Genomic DNA, 26,556 nt, shown 5'->3' on the forward strand with positions numbered 1-26,556 from the left:
AAATGTCAGTGAAGACACTTGCCAGTTGGTCAGCACATGCTCTGAGTACACGTCCTGGTAATCCGTCTGGCCCTGCGGCCTTGTGAATGTTGACCTGCTTAAAAGTCTTACTCACATCGGCTACGGAGAGCGTGATCACATAGTCATCTGGAACAGCTGGTGTTCTCATGCATGCTTCAGTGTTGCTTGCCTCGAAGCGAGCATAGAAGTGGTTTAGCTCGTCTGGTAGGCTTGTGTCACTGGGCAGCTCGCGGCTGTGCTTCCCTTTGTAGTCTGTAATAGTTTTCAAGCCCTGCCACATCCGACGAGCGTCAGAGCCAGTGTAGTACGATTCAATCTTAGCCCTGTATTGACTCTTTGCCTGTTTGATGGTTAGTCGGCGGGCATAGCGGGATTTCTTATAAGCGTCCGGGTTAGAGTCCCATCAAGCTCACCCCACGAGAAGCAGTGCATGATCAACGCCATCCTCAGCAAGGAGATCTGCTAGAAGTGATGTTCTCTCTCACTCTGGGGGTAAGACATAATTTAAACATCACAGATATAAATTCGCACTGTGCCCATGATAAAATGAAATGTAAATTGTGTTGTACTACTGAATGAAACTGTGAGGGGATGCACTCAGACCAGCCTGTGATTGAACTTACGTTAACTATATTACTTTGGTTGGCTGCTTTGAGCAAAACTTGAATGTTATATAACCTTTTCTAATAACCTATTGTTTGTGTATGATCTTTATTCATTGTTCACTTGTTTTTCAACAATGTCAGGTACAGGCAGAGATGACTGGGGCCTTCAGCAAGTAAGACACAGGGGGTAAGAAATCATCTGAACCACAGATATAAATTCCCACTGTGCCCATGATAAAGTTAACCACATTACTTTTATTTGTATGTAGTATAACCTATTCTGGGAGCCTAGTGTGTGTGTATGAACTATGTGCAATATTTTTGGACCATTTGGACCACAGGTACTGACAGGAGGACAGGAGGAGCAATAGGAGTCTGTCAGAGGTTTCTGGATGGGGATGGTGATGGAGGCTTTGGTGGTCCACACCACAAAGAAGTAGGTGTCCCTTCCAGTAATGTGGAGCTGACCTTGGACCTGGTGCCAGTAAGGATGGTCTTTACGGAGGCGGTAAGACCCTACCTCCTTGATATAGAAATCCTTCAACTTCACTGCCTCTTCAATGGTAAGGTCCCTTGCACCATAGGGACACTTGACTTCCACCACTGCTGTGGCACCACTGCTGTGGTGCCCACCAGACCATCTGGTGAGGCACCCAGGATCCCAGACTCTGTGACCCAAAGCCCTGACTCCTACAGATCCATCCCTGTAGCCATTTTGAATGACTTGAGGCCCTCCTCTTCGTTATCTGTGCCCCACTTTACAGACAACACCCCATCCAATGACTGTGATCTGAGGACCCTTTTTAGCAGCGATGGAGTAATGCGCTTGGCCCTAACCACTGCTCCATAATTGCTGGCCCTAACCACTGCTCCATAATTGCTGGCCGTCAACCTCCCTTCTCCTCATGGTGTGCCAGTTGGGGTTGGTGCGCCCTTGTTTTTTAACAATGTCCGGTACAAACAGGGATGGCAGGAAGGGTAGCGAATGTTCTGGCTCAGGTTCAATGAGACATGACATTCCACTGAACCTGCCCCGGATACGGTTCCTTAGCCATTGAAGATCCTCCTCTGTTGGATCTCGGGACAGAGGGTTGTAGTCTTTGGCCGGGTACAGGTCCTCCACTAACTGCACCTGGTTGGGCACGGCTGGCTTCCTCCAGTGGCCTTCCACATCCGTACGGCCGATATTGTGAACTGCCAAAATAGGCTGCATGGCTACACTTATGAGCTCCACGGAGGCATTTGCATGTGGTAGAGAGAATCTCCTGGTCACATATAGACACCTGCCAAGAGGAATGATGTTAAGTGCCACATGTCTTTCAATGCATGACTTTGAACACATTGAGATGCATTTGTTGTAAGAAATGTGATATTTAAATAAAGTTTGATTTGATTGATAACATTACAGCTGTAGAATATTTAATAAACTGTAATTTTCACGAGGATAAGTGCAGTTTTTCCCTAAACTTTTAATTGATAACTTGGGATTTTATCACTTGGCATATAAATCGTATAGTGGGAAGGATCCTATAAATCAAGACTGTGTGAATAAATAAATACTGTGCCTTTGAAGATTTGTCATGCAACTACAATACAGGCTGGATGTCTAAACAAAGTCAATTCTGAATGTCAATAGATTTTTTGATTCATTCTCATCATTGACAACATTCTAGGACTGAGTTATCACTCATCTACATCTGGTATCCAGGGTAATCTGGTTAATGATTATATAGTTGATTAAGTGGCTCTTTCCTTGTAGAATGTTGACAGCTGTATAGAACACATTGTATTGCTAATATGCTCAAACTTAACTTAGATACACTCACTGACACAGGATAAACTTTATCCCTCATGCTGGCCCTGACCAAACCAGTAAGTTGCCCCTCACTATAGCTGCTCTTCTCCACATGGCCAGACTTGTAGTGGTGTTCTCCCCTTTTAATGCTCTTATGTTCATCCTTGAAAAATGCCATAAGGTCTAAACTAGACACCAAAGTCGACATACTGTACAAACACTTATCTTGGCTGATTTTTTGATCTACTGCTCTGCTAACTAGCTAGCTAAAGTGTGGTCAGTGGCAAGCGAAGACAGAGAAAGGGGATGGAAGAAGTTCAACACTTTATTCAGTTCATTTTAATACAGCTCATGGATTGGGCACAGGTCTCTGATCACGTTGGTGAACGGTAGCTGACAGTGTTGGCTAGAGATGACGTGCAGGAACTTCCTGCAGGAATTTTTTGTCTTGCTGCGGTTTTCTCTGTTGCTAATTAGCATTTCAAAATGTTCAGAGTAAATTGAGGCAAAAATATTGATAAAACTCACCTTGTCCAAGAGAGAATAACACGGTTATCAAAACGTCACACCAAGGTAAGCCTACACCAAACACATACTTAATTTGAAGTGCTTGTAAAATTCACTATGTGAAAAATGAATGGTGGAAAGACGATTGGAACCATTTCTGTGTTTGACCGCAAGGTTTTATGGGTATTATGATGTGTCCACTGTGGGGCTCTATAGAAAGCAATAGTAATGGCATATTTTTGTAGGCACTAACTCAGCCATGGCTTCTTGGCCAAAGCCTACGGGGAAATTAATGGAGTTTTTGGATAAACGCTGAAAATAAGGTCTGTGGTAAACATAGGCTTAGGAGATCTTATACGTTTTGTTCTATGAGATAATCTTCATCAGCTAACGTCACTTTTTGTGAATTTTGAAGCATTTATGTAATTTTGAAAAAGTACATTAAGGCTTCATAATTCATAAAGGTCATGTTTACTTAGCTACTGATATTATCTCATAAAACAAAACGTATAAGATCTCCGAAGCCTGTGTTAACCTCAGACCTATTTTCGCGGTTTATCCCAAAACTTTATTCTTTCAAATTAATTTTCCCCATAGGAATGGCTGAACGAAACAGAGTTTTTTGGACTACAAGCTGGCGACATCTATCCAGTCAGTGTGAGATCTACATTTACCCAGGTACCGCCTATTTTGAGTGACCGACAACTTCAATGGTATGTTATGAGACGAATTTTGTTGTCCAAACAGACTTGCATGATCATTGGGGTGGCTGAGCTGCGAGAGCCCTTTGCCGGTACCTAGAGGACTGCTGCTAGCTGGTGAACTAGCACTAGCAGCAATTCATACGATGTTTCCAGCTAGCAGATATTCAATTCAAGGTAAGTTAGCTTGCCAGTTTTTCACACGCCTGTCAATTTCCATATGTTCTCTGCCTCGCATTTTGACACGTATTGGTCCCCATAATTTGGCAATGATAATTATCAAAGGTATCTATAATTTGAGAGTGGCATGGACTAAGATTTTCTTAGTAAAGATGGTTGACATTAGCTTTGTGGAATCTTGAAACGCTAGCTCCAGTCTGGCACCGTCGTTGCCCAGTTTGCTAAGCTAGTTAGCTAGCTAGGTAGCTAAGCTAAATATAGGGCAAAGTCGAAATCAAATTTAATATAGGTCACATTAACGAGTCTTTTGGTCAGCCAATGTTATTTTAGTAGGTGCAAAACTAAAATACATTGGTACATTCACTCTTTCAGTGTGCGTTTTGAACTAATATTGAACGAAATTAATATCAATAGCAATGCACTTTTAAAAGTAATTGGCTTGCTAACTACCTAGCTAGCTTGACAGTGAGTGTCAATATTGACAGTTGTGACGTCAAACTGCTGACAAGCCAAGGCATGAATCATTTGTCTCGGAAAGCTAGCCATATTTGTTGACAGCTATAGATAACTTAACTGGCTGATACCAGTACTCTTTTGCTGACAATCTCATTACTTAAATAGACTTGGTTTACATGCCTATTGACAATTGCACACCAGTGGCGGTTGGTGCCGTTCAAGATTAGGGAGGACAAAGAAAACACAAAGAAACAAGTATATGGCCTTATTTCTATTACAGCATATTGGATGACTGTCATTCATATACTGTACCATTCACCCAGCTCAATCTAACATAGATGGATATACGCTTCTATGTGATACTAGAATTTGCCCTATACCCATCATGAGGTTGCTACAACCTAGCCTACAAATGAAAGTTCATAATGTAGGTGCACAGGTCGAGAGACAAATTGGAGTAATCAAGGTGACATAGTGACACATTCAATACCGACCTTGCACACTCTTGCCTGCATCTAGCTGATCTGGGGTGTAATTAGTCCAAAACGAGAGTTTCTATTGGACAAATTCAGGTAGGTCCCTCCCCGTTTCATTCCGTTTAAGAAACATTTTGCAACAGAATCGGCGGAGTGAATACCCCCGATCACCCACACACACACAGTTCACTTTCATAGCAGCCACATACAGCATGCATCAACATCACTTTGCTTGTTGTTGAATTCCTTCTCACATATACGCGCTCTTCTCCTCTCACCTTTTCCCTTCGCTTGTGGACTTCAGTGCACAACACAATAGCTGTCTGTGACCAGGTGCAAAAAAACTCTCCAAGCCAAACCTTCATACCATAACCACTACATAGCCTACATCGATGTTACCATACTAACGTTATAGTCAACAAACTAGAACTTAACGCGTTAGTAAACCCACAATCCATCTGTACAATCACGCAGTACAGTGTACAGCAAGCAGTTTAGCAGTTACACTGGCGGGCCCCAGTGGCAATAAATTAATAAAACCGAAAGCTTAGCTTAACTTGGAAGAGTTGCAGTGTTGGATAGCCTTAGCCTGCTAGCCAACGTAAATAGCATTCCTCTCTTTTTCAGCCAGGTTGTTGAGTAGGCTAAATTAGCTGCATTAGCTAAGTAAGTGAAAGGTAAACTAAGAGAAAAAATACAACAATGTAGCTATCTCTCTCTCTCTGCTGCTTCTCCTTAATTTTTGAATAAATTAATTTGTTCAAAACTGTTCAGCTATTGTCTTTCTCTCTCTTTGAGTCAACTACTCACCACACTATATGCAGTGCTAGCTAGCTGTAGCTTATGCTTTCAGTACTAGATTAATTATCTGATCCTTTGATTGGATTGACAACATGTCAGTTCATACTGCAATAGCTCTAATAGGTTGGAGGACGTCCTCCGGAAGTCGTTATAATTACTGTGTATGTCTATGAAAAGGGGTGCGAACCATGAGCCTCCTTGGTTTTGTATTGAAGTCAATGTACCCAGTGGACGATGAAAAATAGCTGTCCACCGGCTACACCATGGTGCTACCCTAGAGGCGGGTGAGGCTACTGTAGACCTTAATTGCCAAACAGTGTGTTTTAATCAGTTATTTGGTGACATGAATAATTTACTATAGTTTTATCTAAAAAATTATATCTTTTTTTTTTATCACTATTTTTATGAAATTCGCTGAGTAGGATGGTCCTCCCCTTCCCCCTGTGATAAACCTCCACTGCTGCATACACGCCCATAAAAATCTCATAGGCTGCTACGCAGAAGAATAGTGACACATTCAGTTGCAATGTATTATACAGTGTAACAGTTCTGCTGTATGACCCCACTTGAGTCATCAAGATAGCTGTAAACAAAGTAATATCTTGTTATTTCTCTCCTTCAGTTGTGATCCATCATAACCAGTGACATGAATTGCCCAGGCCACCATGAGTGTACTTTTAACTATGTGATTGTTAGTACTGTACATAAGGTAACTTGTGTACACACTCTGAAGCTATACAGTAGGACCTAACCTTATCAGCTTCCTCGTCAGTCCCAGTTGGCACTGACCGGATATGCCTTGTTTTTTTGCAGCCCATAGGTGTATACGAGCATTGAAAACAGTGCAAGCGGAACATGCACCTCCACAGCTCTACACATGGAGACGGAATTGCTCGTCTGCAGTGATGCCTCGCATAACATCACACTACACAATCTGTCCCAGGGATAAAGACCCACGATGGGAAGGTACTGTGTAATCCTCCTTACCCTTGGCACACTGTCTGAAATGGAATGTGTTATATTATGCAAGACCCAAACACCTTTGTTTTTCTCACCTTATACCAATGCTGATAACATTTGAACTCATCTCATATGTGAGAGGCGGGGAATATATTAGGTTTGTCTTCCTAAAACAAACATATGTGCAGTGTTTTCCTCTAGTGGTTACGCACTCCTTTTCAGCCGGGTACTTTTTTACAATTCGTAAGTCAGAATAAAAGTCAGCTGAGCCCTCTCCCGCTAGAATGAACGATATGAATTAGCTAGGCTACTTTTCAATTCTCAAGTCAGAAAAAAAGTCAGCCGAGCCCTCTCCCGCTAGAATGAACGATATGCATCTAATAGCGATCTATTCATAGGACAGGCGCCTGTCAGTCACAAAGTGAGCGATGACAGGGAAACATTTACATTTTAGTCATTTAGCAGACACTCTTATCCAGAGCGACTTACAGTGAATGCATACGTAGTTTTTTTGTTTTTTGTTTTTTTGTCCATACTGGCCCCCCGTGGGAAACGAACCCACATCCCTGCCGGCCAAACCCTCCCCTACCTTGGACTTACCTTAGACCACTGCGCCACTCAGGAGTCACTGCTGGTTTAAGTCTGCTGTCTGTCCCACTTCCCGGTACCTGTGTGTGTGTGTGTTGTGTACGCTGTGGTTGAAGTCAAATGTCTTTACCCGGAGGAGCATGATGCTCCTTCATCTATGTGAGTCAATTTGCATGTCCCATATAATGTGGTAACGATGAGTTGAAATCCATTTAGCCTATTGTTTTCTGGTAAAATAATGTATTTTCTTTAGCGTGTTACATATGCAGCCACGGAGTGCTGGCACATAGGCTTACTGTGATTTGATTGACGAACAGCAAGCTTGACTAGTTTATACATGCTGTCGAACTGACTGAATAAAATTGATCTCGTATACAGTATCCTTGTCATTCATAAATCATACAACGTAGTGATTATATGCCCATGGTATCACATCGGGACAAGTTAACAAACTATCTAGTTTGTATTTTCGATATGAAGCCCATCGGGACTTGCTAGACAGTGAAGTTAAAGTGAGTGCTCAATCTTCCTTTCATCAGACCAGAGAATCTTGTTTCTCATGGTCTGAGAGTCCTTTAGGTTCCCATTTGTCAAACTCCAAGCGGGCTGTCGTGCCTTTTACTGAGGAGTAGCTTCCGTCTGGCCACTCTACCATAAAGGCCTGATTGGTGGAGTGCTGCAGAGATGGTTGTCCTTCTGGAATCTTCTCCCATCTCCACAGAGGAACTATGAAGTTCTTGGTCACCTCCCTGACCAAGGCCCTTCTCCCCCGATTGCTCAGGTTGGCCGGACGGCCAGCTCTACAAAGAGTCTTGGTGGTTCCCAACTTCTTCCATTTAAGAATGATGGAGGCCACTGTGTTCTTGGGGACCTTCAATGCTGCAGACATTTTTTGGTACCCTTCCCCAGATCTGTGCCTCGACCCAATCCTGTCTCGGAGCTCTACGGAAAACCTCATGGCTTGATTTTTGCTCTGACATGCACTGTCAACTGTAGGACCTTATCTAGACAGGTGCATGCTTTTCCAAATCATGTCCAATCAATTTAATTTACCACAGTTGTACTCCAATCAAGTTGTAGAAACTTCTCAAGGATGATCAATGGAAACGGGATGCACCTGAGCTCAATTTCGAGTCGCATAGCAAAAGGTCTGAATACTTCTGTAAATAAGGTATTTCATTTATTAATTTTATAGCAAACATTTCTAAACCTGTTTTTTGCTATGTCATTATGGGGTATTGTGTGTAGATTGCTGAGGATTTTTATTTATTTAATCAATTTTTAGAATAAGGCTGTAACGTAACAAAATGTGGAAAAGGTCAAGGGGTCTGAATACTTTCCGAAGGCACTGTAGGTCTACTGATTTAATCCAAGTGTTGACAATGGAGTAGTCAAGTGCTGCTTTCAACGTAGCAAAGCCCATGATCAACATCTGCTTCATTCTTCAGTCATACCTTTTATTGAAGATAGCAGAGAAAATGCCTCTTAAAAGGAAGCTTGAAGCCTTTGGAAGTCGGCAGACTCTTACAAGATTCTTTAAGAAGAAGTTGTTAAACAAGTATTTTTTTTTGAATAAATGACATACTGCAATTCAAAGAGTTGCAAACACTTGTTGAAATTATTTCACTAATTGAACTGATGTCGTTCTATCTCTTCTCTTAACACGTATGGACCCAGAACTTAATTGAGTACCTACCCGTTTATTTTAGAGACCCATTTCAAAAAGTGCCCATCACACAATTTGTTTGATTTTTAAATTGAACCTTTTGATGTATTTATTTTTAAAGAAATTAAGTAAATAACCCAAATTCTGTTTTGATAAAAAACATAATTTGAAGAACAAAAATTCAATTCATATCTTGCAGTAAAATACTGTAATCTCGAAGACAGGTTAAATGTAAAAATAAAATAAAAGTTTAATGTTCTCTTACTTAATAAATAGTCCTGATCTTTTAGGCATATAATATTTATATAAACGAACAATACACTGAATTCATACATTTTCAGTAATTTAAATTGTAAATACAATACCACAACTAATTTGTCCAATCAGGGAGGTAAACTCAATAAAGTTTAAAATAATTTCGCTGTGTATTTCAGACGGAATTAAGGCATTAGAATGTACCAGAGGCCACGGCAATAGAGCTTGTTCGGCAATCCTGGGGGATATTGTCTGTCAACTTTTTCTATTTGGCTGGCTACTCATGTGCTTGTGGAAAACACTATTTGTCCTTAAATGTGCATCTATGGGATGCTGTTGCAAGTTAACGCTGATGTCAAAACTACAAGTTTCCACTTTTGACATTTTAGATAGTACTACATACTAATATTCCAGTTTGTCTTCATGGAGGCTTGTGTAACCTTGCCCGAGACCTGAAGACTTGCGCGATCTCCCCCAACATAATGACTAGGCTGTAGCTCAGTGGGCTAACACATTCTTGTGCCGCTCAGACGACCGAGGTTCCAAACCCAGTTGGTGACACATACCTATTTGTGTGTGGCGTTTTTGTCTCTGTGCAGGTGTGGAGATGGAGCGGTTTGCCGACGAGGCTGATGTGGTGATAGTGGGAGGGGGTCCCGCGGGGCTGTCGGCAGCCATCCGGCTGAAGCAGCTGGCCAAAGAGCAGGAGAAGGAGCTGCGCGTGTGTCTAGTGGAGAAAGCGTCTCAGATCGGAGCACACACCCTCTCCGGGGCCTGCCTGGAGCCAAGCGCCCTCAACGAACTCTTCCCAGACTGGAAGGAGAGAGGGGTATGTTAGTGTCATCTCATCTGTCTCTGTGTGGAGTCAAGTGTGTGTGTATAGGGTCTATAGGCTATCTGTCTCTAGCTTCAACTGTATCTGTTAGGCTTGGGCGGTATACCACGCAATGGTTTTTCAATACCGTTGAAACGATTTATTTTACATTTATTTATACATGTGAATATTTGTAGCAATTTCTAAAGTAAATACCTGCAGTCAACTTGTGCAATACATTAGGAGATAAAGAAGATTGCGTTCATTATGAAGTTTACAGGTAGTTGCTCTCTGTACTTTTGCTCCGTTAATCTTTCCCTCGATCCTGACTAGTCTCCCAGTCCCTGCCACTGAAAAACATCCCCACAGCATGATGCTGCCACCACCATGCTTCACCGTAGCAATGGTGCCAGGTTTCTTCCAGACGTGACGCTTGGCATTCAGGCCAAAGAGTTCAATCTAGCTTTCATCATACCAGAGGATCTTGTTTCTCATGGTCTGAGAGTCTTTAGGTGCCTTTTGGCAAAATTCAAGCGGGCTGTCATGTGCCTTTTTTTTACTGAGGAGTAGCTTCCGTCTGGCCACTCTACCATAAAGGCCTGATTGGTGGAGTGCTGCAGAGATGGTTGTCCTTCAGGAAGGTTCTCCCATCTCCACAGAGGAACTCTGTTAGAGTGACCATCGGGTTCTTGGTCACCTCCCTGACCAAGGGCCTTCTCCCCCGATTGCTCAGTTTGGCCAGACGGCCAGCTCTAGGAAGAGTCTTGGTGGTTCCAAACTTCTTCCATTTAAAAACGATGGAGGCCACTGTGTTCTTGAGGACCTTCAATGCTGCAGAAATGTTTTGGTACTTTTCCCCAGATCTGTGCCTCGACACAATCCTGTCTCGGAGCTCTACGGACAATTCCTTTGACCTCATGGCTTGGTTTATGCTCTGACGTGCACTGTCAACTGTGGACCTTTATATAGACAGGTGTGTGCCTTTCCAAATCATGTCCAGTCAATTGAATTTACCACAGGTGGACTCCAATCAAGTTGCAGAAACATCTCAAGGAAGATACTGAATACTTATGTAAATAAGGTATTTCTGTTTAGTTTTTTTCGCTTTGTCATTATGGGGTATTGTGTGTAGATTGAGGATACTTTTTTTTGGGGGGGGGGATCAATTTTAGAATAAATCTGTAACTTAACAAAATGTGGAAAAAGTCAAGGGGTCTGAATACTTTCCGAATGCACTGAATATCTACAGAAATAAGACAGATCCTGCTTCTATTGCCTGTTTGAGTGTTTGTTTAATAGCCTACTGATTCCGTGAGCACCAAGCCTCACGCAACCACATGTCGGATAAACAATTTCACAGATTTGGCTGATTTTCATCTTTGCAATGCTGTAATAAAGGCTTTACACTTTTGTTTCATTAGAACTACCTCTCTGGTATTACTTATAATTTATTTAGTGTTTACACTGTTCCAAACAGGAAAAACACTAAGTAATGTCATTATCATTAGTAGACTTATTATAGCAGCCTTGTATAACCACCATCGATCGAGCTGTAGGCCTAAGAGCGCATCCTGTTTAGTCCTAATACCGTAACTTACTTAGGCCTATATTTCAATACTTAGGCTACTGTATGAATCAATCATTCATTCATTCAAGTCATCACACAGCATACGAGTCATTCATGATTTTAAATTCAATCAAGCATTTTAGTTTGAAAATAACATTTATTTTGAATAATTAGCTGTAAACAATAAATAAACCGTTCCATTTTGGCAATTGCATTCACGAATGCTTGCGTTTAGTCTTTGCTGTAATAAAGCCTTTACAACAACAACAAAAAAATGTTACAACAGACTCTCTGGTACGCTTATCATTTATTTAGTGTTGACATTGTTCTAAACGGTCAGAAAAATTATATTATAATCTAACAGCACCTGTTTGGCACACACGCAGTGCTTGCTCCTTAACTTATTTTTCTTGATCTCCAGTATTTTCCACAACTAGTCAAATGTATTCCACACATCTGACTTCCCCTTTACCTCCTGAGCAACCAGTAAACAAACATTCCCCCATTTCGAGTTTGTCATGTCCTCTGCATCCATTTTGCTGTCACGTGTTACTGTGTTCAGAGTTTGTTATAACCAATTTATTGATGTGATTATGATATGCTATACGTCAGGCCCTATTGGTCAAGTGCATGTGATGCATACATGTGTCACGTAAAGAGAGCAAGGGTTAAGGTTATAGGGAATATTTGTCCTTAACAAATGAGGGATTTCGGTAACAGAACTTTTCAGTCAGAAATGGCTGTAATTATGTTGCAGCGTCATCAAGACGGACAGCGTGATAAACACTGATGTTCTGTGGTGGTTGCTGCAGCAGGGATGAGAGGGAGACAACGGGTGCTAGTCACACAATCACTCGCTGTTTTTTTTGTTTTTGTTTTTTTTACACTGCAAAGCAAGTCCAAGCCCGGCCCGCACAATCAAATCAATTGTGGTCAGAAGCCCTCTAGTCGTTTGTGTGTCTTAATTATTTCGTCAAACAGTGAGCTTAAAGCATCAGATATAGTTGATTAGATTAATACACAGCCCTACTCCACTCGCTTGCTTGCTCATGTGTGTATTCTTTCTTTTGGGTAATGTAGGTGGGCAGCGATATCAATAATTAGCTGGCAAGCCTTTAGGGTTATCAGGCAAACCTACTTTACTGGTGACATGCACTCGGGGCAAATTTGAATATTTCTGCAAAACTTTGATCTATGTGCTAATATTTTGATTTTCCTTATTTTATTCTGTTAGTTATAGCAGAGTTGGAGTCAGTGGGCCATACACAGTCATGAATTGAATTACACTCCTGTGGAGATGTGCCCTATCTAGTTCCACTGAGAGAGAGAGAGATTTATAAATGAAATGCACTCACATCGGAGGGCTGCTTCAGCAGGTCTGTTGAACATGTTCAAATGTCATTCAGAAGAAAGATGCATTTTCACACAGAGTTCACTCCGCAGGAGTTTCTTTCCACTGAGAGAGATTAAAATGAAATTGTCCACAACTCTGCTCTCTATTATTGAAGTATTGAGCACGTCAGTCTAAGAAAGGTTGTTAGTCTATGAAAGGTTGTGAGGGATATGCAGCATAATTCCTTGTTTTATTTTTTCAGTCTCAGACATTACATTTAAGTAATTTTAGCAGATGCTCTTAACAAGAGAGACTTACAGGAGCAATTAGGGTTAAGTGCCTTGCTCAAGGGCACATCGACAGATTTGTCACCTAGTTGGCTCAGGGATTCGAAACGGCAACCTTTCAGTTACTGGCCCAACGCTCTTAACCGCTAGGCTACCTGCCGCCATACCTAACTGCAGACATAACTATCACAGTACATCACAGACATAACAATGAGAGTACATCACAGTCCTAGACAACACTATTGTACTACCCAAGGGGACATCTTGCAAGCAACACCTAAGCTAAAAATAAAGTGTTGATGTTCTGTTATTTGTGTACTCTTCTCTTAGGCACCCTTGAATACACCAGTGACCGAGGATTTGTTTAGCATTCTAACCGAGAAATATAGAATCCCTGTCCCAATGTTGCCAGGTAAAGGCACATGCATGTTTACATGACATCTTTTCAAATGAAAACTCTAGCTTGTCACCTGTAAGCTCTGTCCTAAACATAAAGCTATTATGGTATTAGCCTTGACTGTGCAGTTTTTGTTTTTCATTCTATTAAATTTTTTGATTTTCCCATAGGTCTGCCCATGAACAACCATGGGAACTACATTGTGCGGCTGGGTCACTTTGTACATTGGTTGGGAGAGCAGGCTGAGGAGCTGGGAGTGGAGATATACCCTGGCTACGCTGCTGCTGAGGTGAGCACCGCCCACCATTCATGACAATTTCAGAAAACACAGGCCATTTTACTAATATTGGCGTGACAATACCATTTGACAAGGTACATTGATCTTTCCTCGAACGTCAGCTTTTTCTCAGTAAACATTTACATAATTGTATGCCATTGACCAGATATACAGTCGTGGTCAAAGGTTTTGAGAATTACACAAATACTAATTTTCTCAAAGTCTGCTACCTCAGCTTTGATGATGGCAATATGCATATACTCCAGAATGTCATGAAGTGATCAGATGAATTGAAATTAATTGCAAAGTCCCTCTTTGCCATGAAAATGAACTTAATCCCCAAAAAACATTTCCACTGCATTTCAGCCATGCCACAAAAGGACCAGCTGCCATCATGTCAGTGATTCTCTCGTTAACACAGGTGAGAGTGTTGACGAGGACAAGGCTGGAGATCACTCTGTCATGCTGATTGAGTTAGAATAACAGACTGGAAGCTTTAAAAGGAGGGTGGTGCTTGAAATCATTGTTCTTCCTCTGTTAACCATGGTTACCTGCAAGGAAACACGTGCCGTCATCATTGCTTTGCACAAAAAGGGCTTCACAGGCAATGATATTGCTGCTAGTAAGATTGCACCTAAATCAACCATTTATCGGATCATCAAGAACTTCAAGGAGAGGTTCAATTGTTGTGAAGAAGGCGTCAGGGCGCCCAAGAAAGTCCAGCAAACGCCAAGACCGTCTCCTGATTCAGCTGCGGGATCGGGGCACCACCAGTGCAGAGCTTGATCAGGAATGGCAGCAGGCAGGTGTGAGTGCATCTGCACGCACAGTGAGGCGAAGACTTTTGGAGGATGGCCTGGTGTCAAGAAGGGCAGAAAGAAGCCACTTCTCTCCAGGAAAAACATCAGGGACAGACTGATATTCTGCAAATGGTACAGGGATTGGACTGCTGAGGACTAGGGTAAAGTCATTTTCTCTGATGAATCCCCTTTCCGATTGTTTGGGGCATCCGGAAAACACCTTGTCATGAGAAGACAAGGTGAGCACTACCATCAGTCCTGTGTCATGCCAACAGGAAAGCATCCTGAGACCATTCATGTGTGGGGTTGCTTCTCAGCCAAGGGATTGGGCTCACTCACAATTTTGCCTAAGAACACAGCCATGAATAAAGAATGGTACCAACACATCCTCAGAGAGCAACTTCTCCCAACCATCCAAGAACTGTTTGGTGACGACCAATGCCTTTTCCAGCATGATGAGCACCTTGCCATAAGGCAAAAGTGATAACTAAGTGGCTCGGGGGAAAAAAACATCAACATTTTGGGTCCATGGCCAGTAAACTCCCCAGACCTTAATCCCATTGAGAACTTGTGGTCGATCCTCAAGAGGCAGGTGGACAAACAAAAACACACATTCGGACAAACTCCAAGCATTGATTATGCAAGAATGGTCTGCCATCAGTCAGAATGTGGCCCAGAAGTTAATTGACAGCATGCCAGGGCGGATTGCAGAGGTCTTGAAAAAGATGGGTCAACACTGCAAATATTGACTCTTTGCATAAACTTAATGTAATTGTCAATAAAAGCCTTATGGAATGCTTGTAATTATACTTCAGTATACCATAGTAACATCTGACAAAAAGATCTCATAACACTGAAGCAGCGAACTTTGTGAAGACCAATACTTGTGTCATTCTCAAAACTTTTGACCACGACTGTAGAATGATATTTTGAGCCAGCTCCGTTTTCATGCCCGATATCGATTTCACTGTGATATGTTGACGTATCGTGACTGGCTTTCATTGATCGTTTTTGCTTGAGGTGTCATTCTACTTTCAAAAGTGTTTAATTTCTGATTTTGTTTTTAAGGTTTTGTTTCATGAAGATGGAAGTGTGAAAGGAATTGCCACCAATGATGTGGGCATCGCTAAGGATGGTTCGCCAAAGGTAATCTTATGCAGATTTATGTCAATAAAATTGACTTATCACTGTACAGAAAGTCTAAGTTATTTTCCTTGGACAATCTACAAATGTTTTTCTCCTAGGTATGGTCATTTTGTACAGTAGAGTTTGACTGTAAAAACTGAGTTTCATAAAAACAAGGAAGAATCAGCACTGAATAGAATATAATTTGTTTTATGAAAACGACAAGTAGCCTCATCCCTGGTGTATCAGAATAACATGCTCCTCTCCATTTGCCTCTGCAGGATGTGTTTGAGAGGGGGATGGAGCTCCATGCTAAGGTGACCTTGTTCGGAGAGGGCTGCCACGGCCACTTGGCCAAGCAGCTCTACAGGCAGTTCAACCTCAGGGAGAACTGTGAACCACAGACCTACGCCATTGGCCTGAAAGAGGTAAAATTCCAAAGCTCCTATTGGTTGAGAAATAGTGTCTTTGTATTTGGACCGAATTAAACAAATCATCTGTTCTGTTTTTAATTAGTCATACAATACAGATATCTTAATGGAGTCAAATCAGAATGTCATATTCATTACATTTTTGTCATTTAGCAGATGCTTTATGCATAACGACTTACATGAATGGTGTTATTTTTCTGTCTAACCAGCTGTGGGTGATTGATGAGAATAAGTGGAGACCGGGCAGAGTGGAGCATTCGGTGGGCTGGCCGTTGAACAGGAACACGTATGGCGGCTCCTTCCTCTACCACCTGAACGAGGGCGAGCCACTGGTGGCCTTGGGCTTTGTGGTGAGTCCCGGTTATGGTGGCCATTTTGGCTCCTTGCCATTGTCAACAGGCAAACTACTAGCCATGCTAACACTTGGAAATGGTCTAAACTCTAAATGAAATAACCTTTGTAAAACTGAGGTCAGTGTATGTCAATGCACTATACTTCTACCTTATCTAATTGGCGTTTTTAAGGGGATGCTTCTCAGCTTATCTTGTGAAGCTTAATTAGGCCAACTTGGGCCTAAAGGGAAAACTTGGGATATGTGATAACTCAAACTTTTATGAAGATCATACATTGAGGTCAATGAGAGATTGTAGCAAAAACGGAATGCCGTGTATTTCCCCACTTCCAGGTTGGTCTTGACTACACCAACCCCTACCTCAGCCCCTTCAGAGAGTTCCAGCGCTGGAAGCACCACCCCTTCGTTGCCAAGACCCTGGAGGGAGGTAACAGAATCGCCTACGGAGCCAGGGCCCTCAACGAGGGAGGCTATCAGGTGTGTGTGTGTGTGTGTGTGTGTGTGGTGTGTGTGTGTGTGTGTGTGTCATGTGTATGTTACTTATGTATTACTCAAAGGTGTGTGCGGCTCTGCCAAGGTTTCCGTTAGCCGGTAATAGCCGGATTTCCGCCGATAAATAAAATCGCTGCCGGCCAATTGTCCGGGAGAAGAAGAAAAATCCCATTGCGAAGTAGTGCTTTTTAACCTATTCATTGATGGAAATACCAGTCAATGGAAATACATTTGACTGGTCATGCTTATCGTTCTATAGGTTAATTTGCATAATTCTGTGGAATTAAATTGGCGCGTGTGTACAGTGTTTTATGTATCTTATTTATCACATGCCTACAGCATACAGATACAGAACCTTTGAGCGGAAAATCTGTCAGACAGCACGAGAGCTGCTGCTACAGCATCTCAAACAGAAAATGCATATGCAACGGAAGGCAGGCTTCATCAGCGCGTCACACACCACTTTGCAATGAGCTGGAGGCAGTATGCATTTTGAAAACATATACTTAAACCTGAACGTTTTATTACATATTATGAGGCATGTCTTACCTTGCTTCAAAGTAGCCTAGCCAAAATCAGACCATATCCGTAGAGGCAATTATTTTATATCAACTTTCTCTCATTGTCCAGTAGCCAAAGGCACAATCCTAGTCATATTAGCAACCCATACTAGTTGTTGCATATTAGAGCTCCCCTCTTTCAACATTTCAAACAGATATTTTCATCTCTGTCACATGAAACCGCTTGCATGTGTGGTGCACTTTGACAATGGTGTTTTCCAATTGATTGCATTATGGAACGAACATTCGCGCGTAGCCTTACTGCCTTGTGCGCGTTGCTGCGTTTATCTAAAAAAAAAAATACTTTATCAACATTTTAAGCTAAATGTTCAGATCTGTTGCATCAGACTCATTGCTTTTTTAAAAATTTTATGTAGCCTAGGCCAACTGGTTGTATGAATTTGGGATCCATCGTCCCACAAATGTCCCAGAGTCTGTTTGGAATAGGCTGTTTCTTTCTCGAAAAGCTGACCAATAGAATAGGTCAACTTTTCTACTATGGGGGATAGTAGATTGACATAGGCTAGTGATTTTGCTGTTCTTTACTCATCTTGTTGGCTGAGGAAAAGTACATGTGGACAGTTATTCTAACATCTTCAAAATGTGCATCAGAATTCGGTAAGAAGGACCACACATCGTTGCATCCTCAACTTCCATGTTCTGTTAATAATCTAAATGTGATTTCTGTCATTCTGAGCACCGTGGATGGAAACCCTAATCAGGTTATGCACCCAATGCATATGGGTCTGATAACTTAAAATGCTGCCTGTCAAATGTCCAGTGCCACATTTTCGTAATGGAAACCCTGCTCTGTGCGTGCTTCGGTGACAATGTGTGTCTCGGCATCAAAAATGGGAAATGCATTAATCTTATGTCAGGTTTTCCACTGGTTCTTATTCAGTGAAAGCATTTTACCATTACATTCAAGATTACAATCTTTACCTGTCTGTTCCTCCATCCAGTGCCTCCCTAAAGTGACATTCCCTGGGGGGATGCTTATCGGATGCAGTCCGGGCTTCATGAATGTACCAAAGATCAAAGGCACCCACACGGCCATGAAGAGTGGCATGCTGGCCGCAGAGGCCATCTTCCCCAAAGTCACAGCCGAAGACCCATCATCTGAAACGGCAGGTAGGTTAAACCAGACCAAAACCTTTTCCATTTAAATGCTCCCTCACACACACCTCTCGCTAATTGTGAGGTAAAGGCATATTTCTACACTATAAAATATGCAATGAATACACTATTAAAGAGTGTAATTTGTTAGTAATTTATCTCTAATGCTAATAGGGAAAACAAACATGCTAATTTCTTCTCTCCAGTGTGTCATTTATATATGTACATGAATGGAAATTTATTTTATTCTATCAAATACACAAAAAGTAAATGAGCAATTTCATTTGTGGGTGCAAGATAATCTCTAACATTTTACTGTCATCCGAATACAATTATACTTCTTTTCTGGTAATTTGTCCTCCAGGACTTCACGTACCGGAGTATGAGGACAATTTGAAGAAGTCTTGGATCTGGAAAGAGCTGTACGCAGTGAGGAACATCAGGCCGTCGTTCCACAACTACTTTGGACTGTATGGGGGCATGGTCTACACCGGTGTCTTCTACTGGATACTTAGAGGGAAGGAGCCATGGACACTGAAACATGCAGGTACAACATATTGATGTTTTGTATGACATATGCATCATGAAAAATGTTTGTTTCTGTTTTAGCCAAGTTGTTATTGGACAAGGCAACAACTCAGTTTTGCTAAATGCACAACAAAATTGTGCACTCATGCTGAGAATTGCCTCAAGGAACAAACCAATGTTGTTTTATCTGGCCTGTAACCAACTGAGGTTTGATAACTCTTTTACCCTAGGCTTGGACTCGGCCCAGCAGAAACCGGCTAAGGAGTGCACGCCCATCGAGTACCCCAAGCCCGATGGCAAGCTGAGCTTTGACCTGCTCTCTTCTGTGGCTCTGAGCGGTACCAACCACGAGGGGGACCAGCCCCCCCACCTCACCCTGAAGGATGACAGCATCCCTGTGGCCAACAACCTGGCCATTTACGACGGGCCCGAGCAGCGCTTCTGTCCAGCAGGTACCACTGATGCACATTTACAAATCCTACCTCAGCCCATACACCATAGGCACTTCATTTAGATCTGAAAGGGTTGGATAGGTATAAGCAATAGGTAATTATCAATAAAACGTTACAATACGGTGCAGAGCATACGATCTGGCTGTTGGGGGGCAAGGAGACCCCCAGCTCCGCTAAAATCATTGACAATTACGTGCCGATTTTCAAGGGATTGCTAAATAAATGTTATAGCTACCTAGCTAACTATTTGGCTTTAATATAGTCACCTCTTGAAGAGCATAGTCAGATCTACACATTTCTGATTATTCCACATTTAGCTAGCTCTATCATCAGTGCTTTTCATGATCAGTAAACATGAATTGATCATGTAATTTTAGTGAGGATAGCCTATCCATTGGCATGTAGCTAGCTAAGCAAACAATGTGTCATTTAGTTGCTTCATCAGATTAGGCTTTTGGAAATAGCTTGACATTGGCAAGTCCACTATTGTCATCACCACTATACAGTGGGGGAAAAAAGTATTTAGTCAGCCACCAATTGTGCAAGTTCTCCCACTTAAAAAGATGAGAGGCCTGTAATTTTCATCATAGGTACACGTCAACTATGACAGACAAAATGAGGGAAAAAAAATCCAGAAAATCACATTGTAGGATTTTTAATGAATTTATTTGCAAATTATGGTGGAAAATAAGTATTTGGTCAATAACAAAAGTTTCTCAATACTTTGTTATATACCCTTTGTTGGCAATGACACAGGTCAAACGTTTTCTGTAAGTCTTCACAAGGTTTTCACACACTGTTGCTGGTATTTTGGCCCATTCCTCCATGCAGATCTCCTCTAGAGCAGTGATGTTTTTGGGGCTGTCGCTGGTCAACACGGACTTTCAACTCCCTCCAAAGATTTTCTATGGGGTTGAGATCTGGAGACTGGCTAGGCCACTCCAGGACCTTGAAATGCTTCTTACGAAGCCACTCCTTCGTTGCCCGGGGCGGTGTGTTTGGGATCATTGTCATGCTGAAAGACCCAGCCACGTTTCATCTTCAATGTCCTTGCTGATGGAAGGAGGTTTTCACTCAAAATCTCACGATACATGGCCCCATTCATTCTTTCGCTTTACACGGATCAGTCGTCCTGGTCCCTTTGCAGAAAAACAGCCCCAAAGCATGATGTTTCCACCCCCATGCTTCACAGTAGGTATGGTGTTCTTTGGATGCAACTCAGCATTCTTTGTCCTCCAAACACGACGAGTTGAGTTTTTACCAAAAAGTTCTATTTTGGTTTCATCTGACCATATGACATTCTCCCAATCCTCTTCTGGATCATCCAAATGCACTCTAGCAAACTTCAGACGGGCCTGGACATGTACTGGCTTAAGCAGGGGGATACGTCTCGCACTGCAGGATTTGAGTCCCTGGCGGCGTAGTGTGTTACTGATGGTAGGCTTTGTTACTTTGGTCCCAGCTCTCTGCAGGTCATTCACTAGGTCCCCCGTGTGGTTCTGGGATTTTGTGGTTCTTGTGATCATTTTGACCCCACGGGGGAGCCAGGGGGAAGGTATAATAACACAGGCAAACCAAGCGCACTTATGCAGAAGTTTAGCCTGGTTCAGGCTACAATGTCTGGTGTCCTTTGACAGTGAAGGGAGTTGAGAGAGGGAAAGGAAGAGGAGCCTCTAAAGAAGAAGTCAGAGAGAATTTGTAGGTGACCAAATACTTATTTTCCACCATAATTTGCAAATAAATTCATTAAAAATACTCAGTAGTATCCGGTCACCACCCATACCAGCCGCCAAATTCACTCATACACACAGACCCCACCCCATGCCACCGAAATGCCCAACAAAACATAATAGTTCAATGGAGCCCCCTATTGGCTCTCCACTATTTATACATTACTTCCATAACCACACCAGTCATGGTCTGATCACCCATCAAACCCCATCACATGATCAAACAACGGTATAACCTTAAACTCATATTCTCTACTTTCTCACCCATTACGTACGTCTACGTTCGGGTGAGCAAGTTCATACATATACATTTAGAAATGTATAGGTACCTCTCAAATAATCGCTTCGTGGTGTTTTTAGCCAATTCTTAATTGACACAAATCACTTCTTAGTCTTTCCTGACTCTCCAAAAGCCATACTCTCGCTGTCTCCAGCCCCTCCCCTCGCGGTTCTCCCTCCTGTGTCCAGTCGGAACAGGTTTTGTCTGTTTTTCGTTTTAATTTGTAATATTTGTCCGTTATTTAATTATTTAAAGTATGTCTATCTATTTATTTAAATCAAATTATTCCCACCTAATTAGTTAAAGTCGGTGCATATTTATATTTCAACGATAAACCAAATTATTTCAGTCTAATTATTTAACCAGTATTTTGCAGGGTCAAACATCAAACGTTAAATTAAATAATAAACCAAATTGCTTCAACTTAATTATTTAAAACCAGTATTATGCTGTGTCAAACATCAAACGTTACAGTTCAGTTATATCAGTTCAAACGTTTCAGTTTAGTCATACTAGTTATTCATTATTCTAATTGTTATTAACGGGTTATACGGTTTAAGCAACCACAGACTTAACTCCTAATTCGTTTTCTATCAAGGTATACAGGTTTATTAATTTTAATAACCCGCATTCACTCTTTTATTACACTGGTATCATTCGCACTCTCATGCATACAACACCCTACACTCTAAAGTGTCCCTCTGATCCTAGCCGTATCTAGCCCTCTGATACGTGTCAATAGCGTAACACTATTAAGCCAATAATTCCCTACGTCTCCAGTTCTCACCACTGGTGATCCTAGCCTGGAGTCGACTAAAATGTAAGTGTCCCTCTGATCCTAGCTATATCTAGCCTTCTGATACGTGTCAGTAGCGCAACACTTTTAGACCAATGATTCCCTATATCCCACAGTTCCCACCCCTGGTGGTCCTAGCCTGGGGATTTCAGTATTTTCCCCGATCCTAGCCGTACCTAGCCCTCTGGTATGTGACGGTGGAACAATACTCTATAATACCATGGTTTAACATCACATTCACCACAGGTTTGCATGTCACAATATGGTGCTTATCTACTCATAATAATTTGTATAATAATTCATAATTTAGTTCACTTACATCAGACAGGTGTTTCACAAAATTAATTTGGATAAAGCCAATGTGCAGAACTTTAGTTATATAACAATAGGTGTCTGCTTACCTGTTTTTAGTAGTCCGGACTCTTTGTGAAACACACGGTCCAATGACAGAGATGTCCAATGGGCCGGACAATACCCAGCGAAGTCCCTCTACCAGATCACGTCGGTGGTCACCAATTGTTAAGTTGCGTCAATTCAAATCTGGTATTTGAACAAAAAGAGGTCAATACACGTCTTCTAAAATAGACTAGTAATTTAATTAATGCAAAACACTTCAATGGTAAATATGATGTTCGTGATATACGGGTCCACTGAAAAAACCACGAGGGCAGTCAGAGAACTGGTCCATTGTTATAAGTTCTTCTTTAAATACTCTGACAGAGATAGTTCCCGCTCCCTGCTGGCCTATCAGAGTAGAGACTGAACGTGGTTTAGACTTACTCAGCCTATCGTTGGCGCACAGGCTGGTCCCAGCCCCTTGGCGCTTCACTGTTGCCAGGTGTCAGTTGTTTTCTCCACAACTTGTCCAGAGAGTCAGCACTTTTGCAGTACACATGTCCTTGAGCAGTCTAACAAAGAGGCTGTGTGTGTGTCACAAGTCTTATCTCATCCTACCCCCTAACGTTCCTCACATTAATCACAGCTTGTTATGTTAAACAGTCTATATCAGTTCAGCACAAACCTATTATGTTTAATCATTAATGCTTTCTTATTAAGCTAACAGCACATCTAAAATAAGAGAATAATTTCCCACATTACGTTACAGCCTTATTCTAAAATGGATTAAATAAAACAATTTATTCACCAATCTACACACAATACCCCATAATGACAAAGCGAAAACAGGTTTTTAGACATTTTTGCAAATTTATAAAAAACATTAATTTAAAAAAACATACCTTATTTGCATAAGTATACAGACCCTTTGCTGTGAGACTCGAAATTGAGCTCAGGTGCATCCTGTTTCCATTGATCATCCTTGAGATGTTTCTACAACTTGGAGTCCACCTGTGGTAAATTGAATTGATTGGACATGATTTGGAAAGGCACACCTGTCTATATAAGGTCCCACAGTTGACAGTGCATGTCAGAGCAAAAACCAAGCCATGAGGTCGAAGGAATTGTCCGTAGAGCTCCGAGACAGGATTGTGTCGAGGCACAGATCTGGGGAAGGGTACCAAAACATTTCTGCAGCATTGAACGTCCCCAAGAACACAGTGGCCTCCATCATTCTTAAATGGAAGAAGTTTGGACCCACCAAGATGATTCATAGAGCTGGCCACTCAGCCAAACTGAGGGGAGAAGGGCCTTGGTCAGGGAGGTGACCAAGAACCTGATGGTCACTCTGACAGAACTCTAGAGTTCCTCTGTGGAGATGGGAGAACCTTCTAGAAAGACAACCATCTCTGCAGCACTCCACCAATTAGGCCTTTATGGTAGAGTGGCCAGACGGAAGCCACTCCTCAGTAAAAGGCACATGACAGCCTGCTTGGAATTTGCCAAAAGGCACCTAAAGACTCTGACCATGAAACAAGATTCTCTGGTTTGATGTAACCTAGATTGAACTCTTTGGCCCGAATGCCAAGCGTTACATCTGGATGAAACCTGGCACCATCCCTACAGTGAAGCATGGTGGTGGCAGCATCATTCTGTGGGGATGTTTTTCAACGGCAAGGACTGGGAGACTAGTCAGGATTGAGGCAAAGATGAATGGAGCAAAGTACAGAGAGATCCTTGATGAAAACCTGATGAAAAATGTAATCAATTTTAGAATAAGGCTGTAACCGAACACTGAAGTTAAGAGGTCTGAAAACTTTCTGTAGGCACTGTAATAATAATTGCAGTTTACAACTTAAATGTATTCTGTACATACATTCCACTAGGGCTATAGCCTAATACAGAGTCAGAATGGGAACAAATTAAAAGCATGCAAGGGAGGCTAAATGACCAGTGACAAACTGAGCTACTGGGTGAAGACTAGTGCCTATGTCTGCAATGAGTCACATTTACTGGAGTACCACAATCTAAAACAATGTTGGTCCCCTTTAATGCATAACTGCTTGGCCTTGCATTCTGGTGCAACACAAACATCCACGTCATATGCTATTTTCTATCTTTCCTGTAACAATTTCTAGAGTATTCCTCCAGTACATTGATGTTCACCTTGGCTGCGAGGGTGTGTCTGCAGCCTCAGCAGCATGTTGTCCAGTCTCTCCAGCCCCTATCTGTCCTTGACACCTTGGACAGCTTCTATTGACTGCCTGGTGCACAGGTGACATGTCTACACCGTCCTCCTCCTCAGTCGACCAGTGTCCTAAAGACAATATACAGTATATAGGCCTAATAGTACATAACAATAATACTTTATTGATTGTTACCAGGTAGACCAGGAAGATTTAGGCTAGTTATGAAAGTGACTACCAGCCTGAGCGTTCAGAAGTTATAGCAATTAGCTAGCCAAATATGTAGCTAGTTAGCTATCTAGATGACAAATAATGATATGGGTATCATACTTTACTCGTAAAATACCAATCCTACAGGAGCCTTCTCTTGTGGCTGGCAAGCTAGAATCTGGCAAGCTACTGTAGAATTAGACATTAGCCAGTTAATTTTAGCTCTTAGCTAATAGCAATGACAAATGCTCTTCAATTGGACTATGAGCATTTTATTTTGTACACTTATCAAAGACGACAACATAAAGACGAGCGCTAAATCAAGTAGATAGCTACAGTAACGTTAGCTACCTTGCCTCGTTTTGGCTGACTGCCTACTACTCTGGTTATCAGAAGTTCATTTCACAGAATCATCTTATCAATCGGAAAAAATATTATAATAACCAACCAAAATGAATTGTATACAGTTACTTACCTTAATATTGTTGTCCTGATCTCAATTACAAAGCTGTCAAAGTTAGGAGAACCCTTTCAGGTCCAGTGAAGTCGAGGAGCCTCCCAGTGGCAACGCTCACTTTCAGTCCCTTGCCAAAACTCACAATTTGCTCAAACCTGCAAATGATGCATTGGCGTCAATGTTACTATGGCAATTCAAGATGGCACTACCCATACCTCTATTGAATTTGGTTGAATAACAAAATCCAAAAAATAGATGTTTGTTAAATTTACAGTGGATTGAATACATCTCTTTACTTCCTAAGAGTTTCCATTCCCCTTAAATGACGCCCTTCTTTCCCCCCTGCTAAATGTGTATGTGACCAATACAATTTGATTTGACTAGGTGTATACGAGTACGTTCCCCTTGAGACTGGAGAAGGTATGAGGTTGCAGATCAACGCTCAGAACTGCGTCCACTGCAAGACGTGTGACATCAAGGACCCCAGCCAGAACATCAACTGGGTAGTGCCCGAAGGCAGTGGAGGACCAGCCTACAACGGAATGTGATTTTCTTTTCCAGGCATATCATGAGGCACCAATTGTAGCAGTGAGATCAGAAAAACGATACAGACCCTCTCCGTGGAGATGGCTGCAAAAACACATTCAGGGCTTGCTGCCAAGACAGCTTTTAGAATCCGATACTGTGTGCCTAGATATGAAAGATGTCACCATATTCTTTCAATATGGGCATATAACATGTACAGTTTTCTGAAAGAATAATGCTACTAAAAAGTATTTTAGATGTGTATGCCATGAGCAGAAAAAGCTGCATTGACTGGATATGGATATCTTCTAAATAGACTAACAACCCACACTTGAATCTGTGCCTACATTTTCATTAGCTATTGCAGGTACCATTAGCAACAACAGTGTATGATCTGAGAGATACTGTACATAGTCATTAGTGGGAAAAATGTGTTGGTGAATAAACATTTGCCATGCCTCGGTGTCAACTTAATCCACAAATCACAACTCTCA

The 26,556-nt window shown here is 41.8% G+C and overlaps 1 protein-coding gene and 1 long non-coding RNA gene across 2 annotated transcripts; both read left to right on the plus strand.

The window, feature by feature from the left end:
* The first annotated feature begins 383 nt into the window (after positions 1 to 383).
* LOC121537312 lies at positions 384 to 1,931 on the plus strand. The gene is made up of 3 exons (XR_005995034.2): positions 384 to 513; positions 768 to 813; positions 968 to 1,931. It is a non-coding gene; the product is annotated as an uncharacterized LOC121537312 (long non-coding RNA).
* Positions 1,932 to 3,569: 1,638 nt separating this feature from the next.
* Positions 3,570 to 26,520, plus strand: LOC121535598 (electron transfer flavoprotein-ubiquinone oxidoreductase, mitochondrial). Its single transcript, XM_041842825.2, has 13 exons — positions 3,570 to 3,806; positions 6,356 to 6,508; positions 9,611 to 9,840; positions 13,343 to 13,424; positions 13,580 to 13,698; positions 15,555 to 15,632; positions 15,893 to 16,039; positions 16,252 to 16,392; positions 16,728 to 16,871; positions 18,409 to 18,577; positions 18,927 to 19,109; positions 19,321 to 19,542; positions 25,922 to 26,520. Exons 1-13 carry the CDS (start codon positions 3,776 to 3,778, stop codon positions 26,083 to 26,085), a joined length of 1,863 nt encoding a protein of 620 aa, XP_041698759.2. The 5' UTR covers positions 3,570 to 3,775; the 3' UTR covers positions 26,086 to 26,520.
* The last annotated feature ends 36 nt before the right edge of the window (positions 26,521 to 26,556 follow it).

The sequence above is a fragment of the Coregonus clupeaformis genome, chromosome 2 (genome assembly GCF_020615455.1).
Source record: "Coregonus clupeaformis isolate EN_2021a chromosome 2, ASM2061545v1, whole genome shotgun sequence".
NCBI lineage: Eukaryota > Metazoa > Chordata > Actinopteri > Salmoniformes > Salmonidae > Coregonus > Coregonus clupeaformis.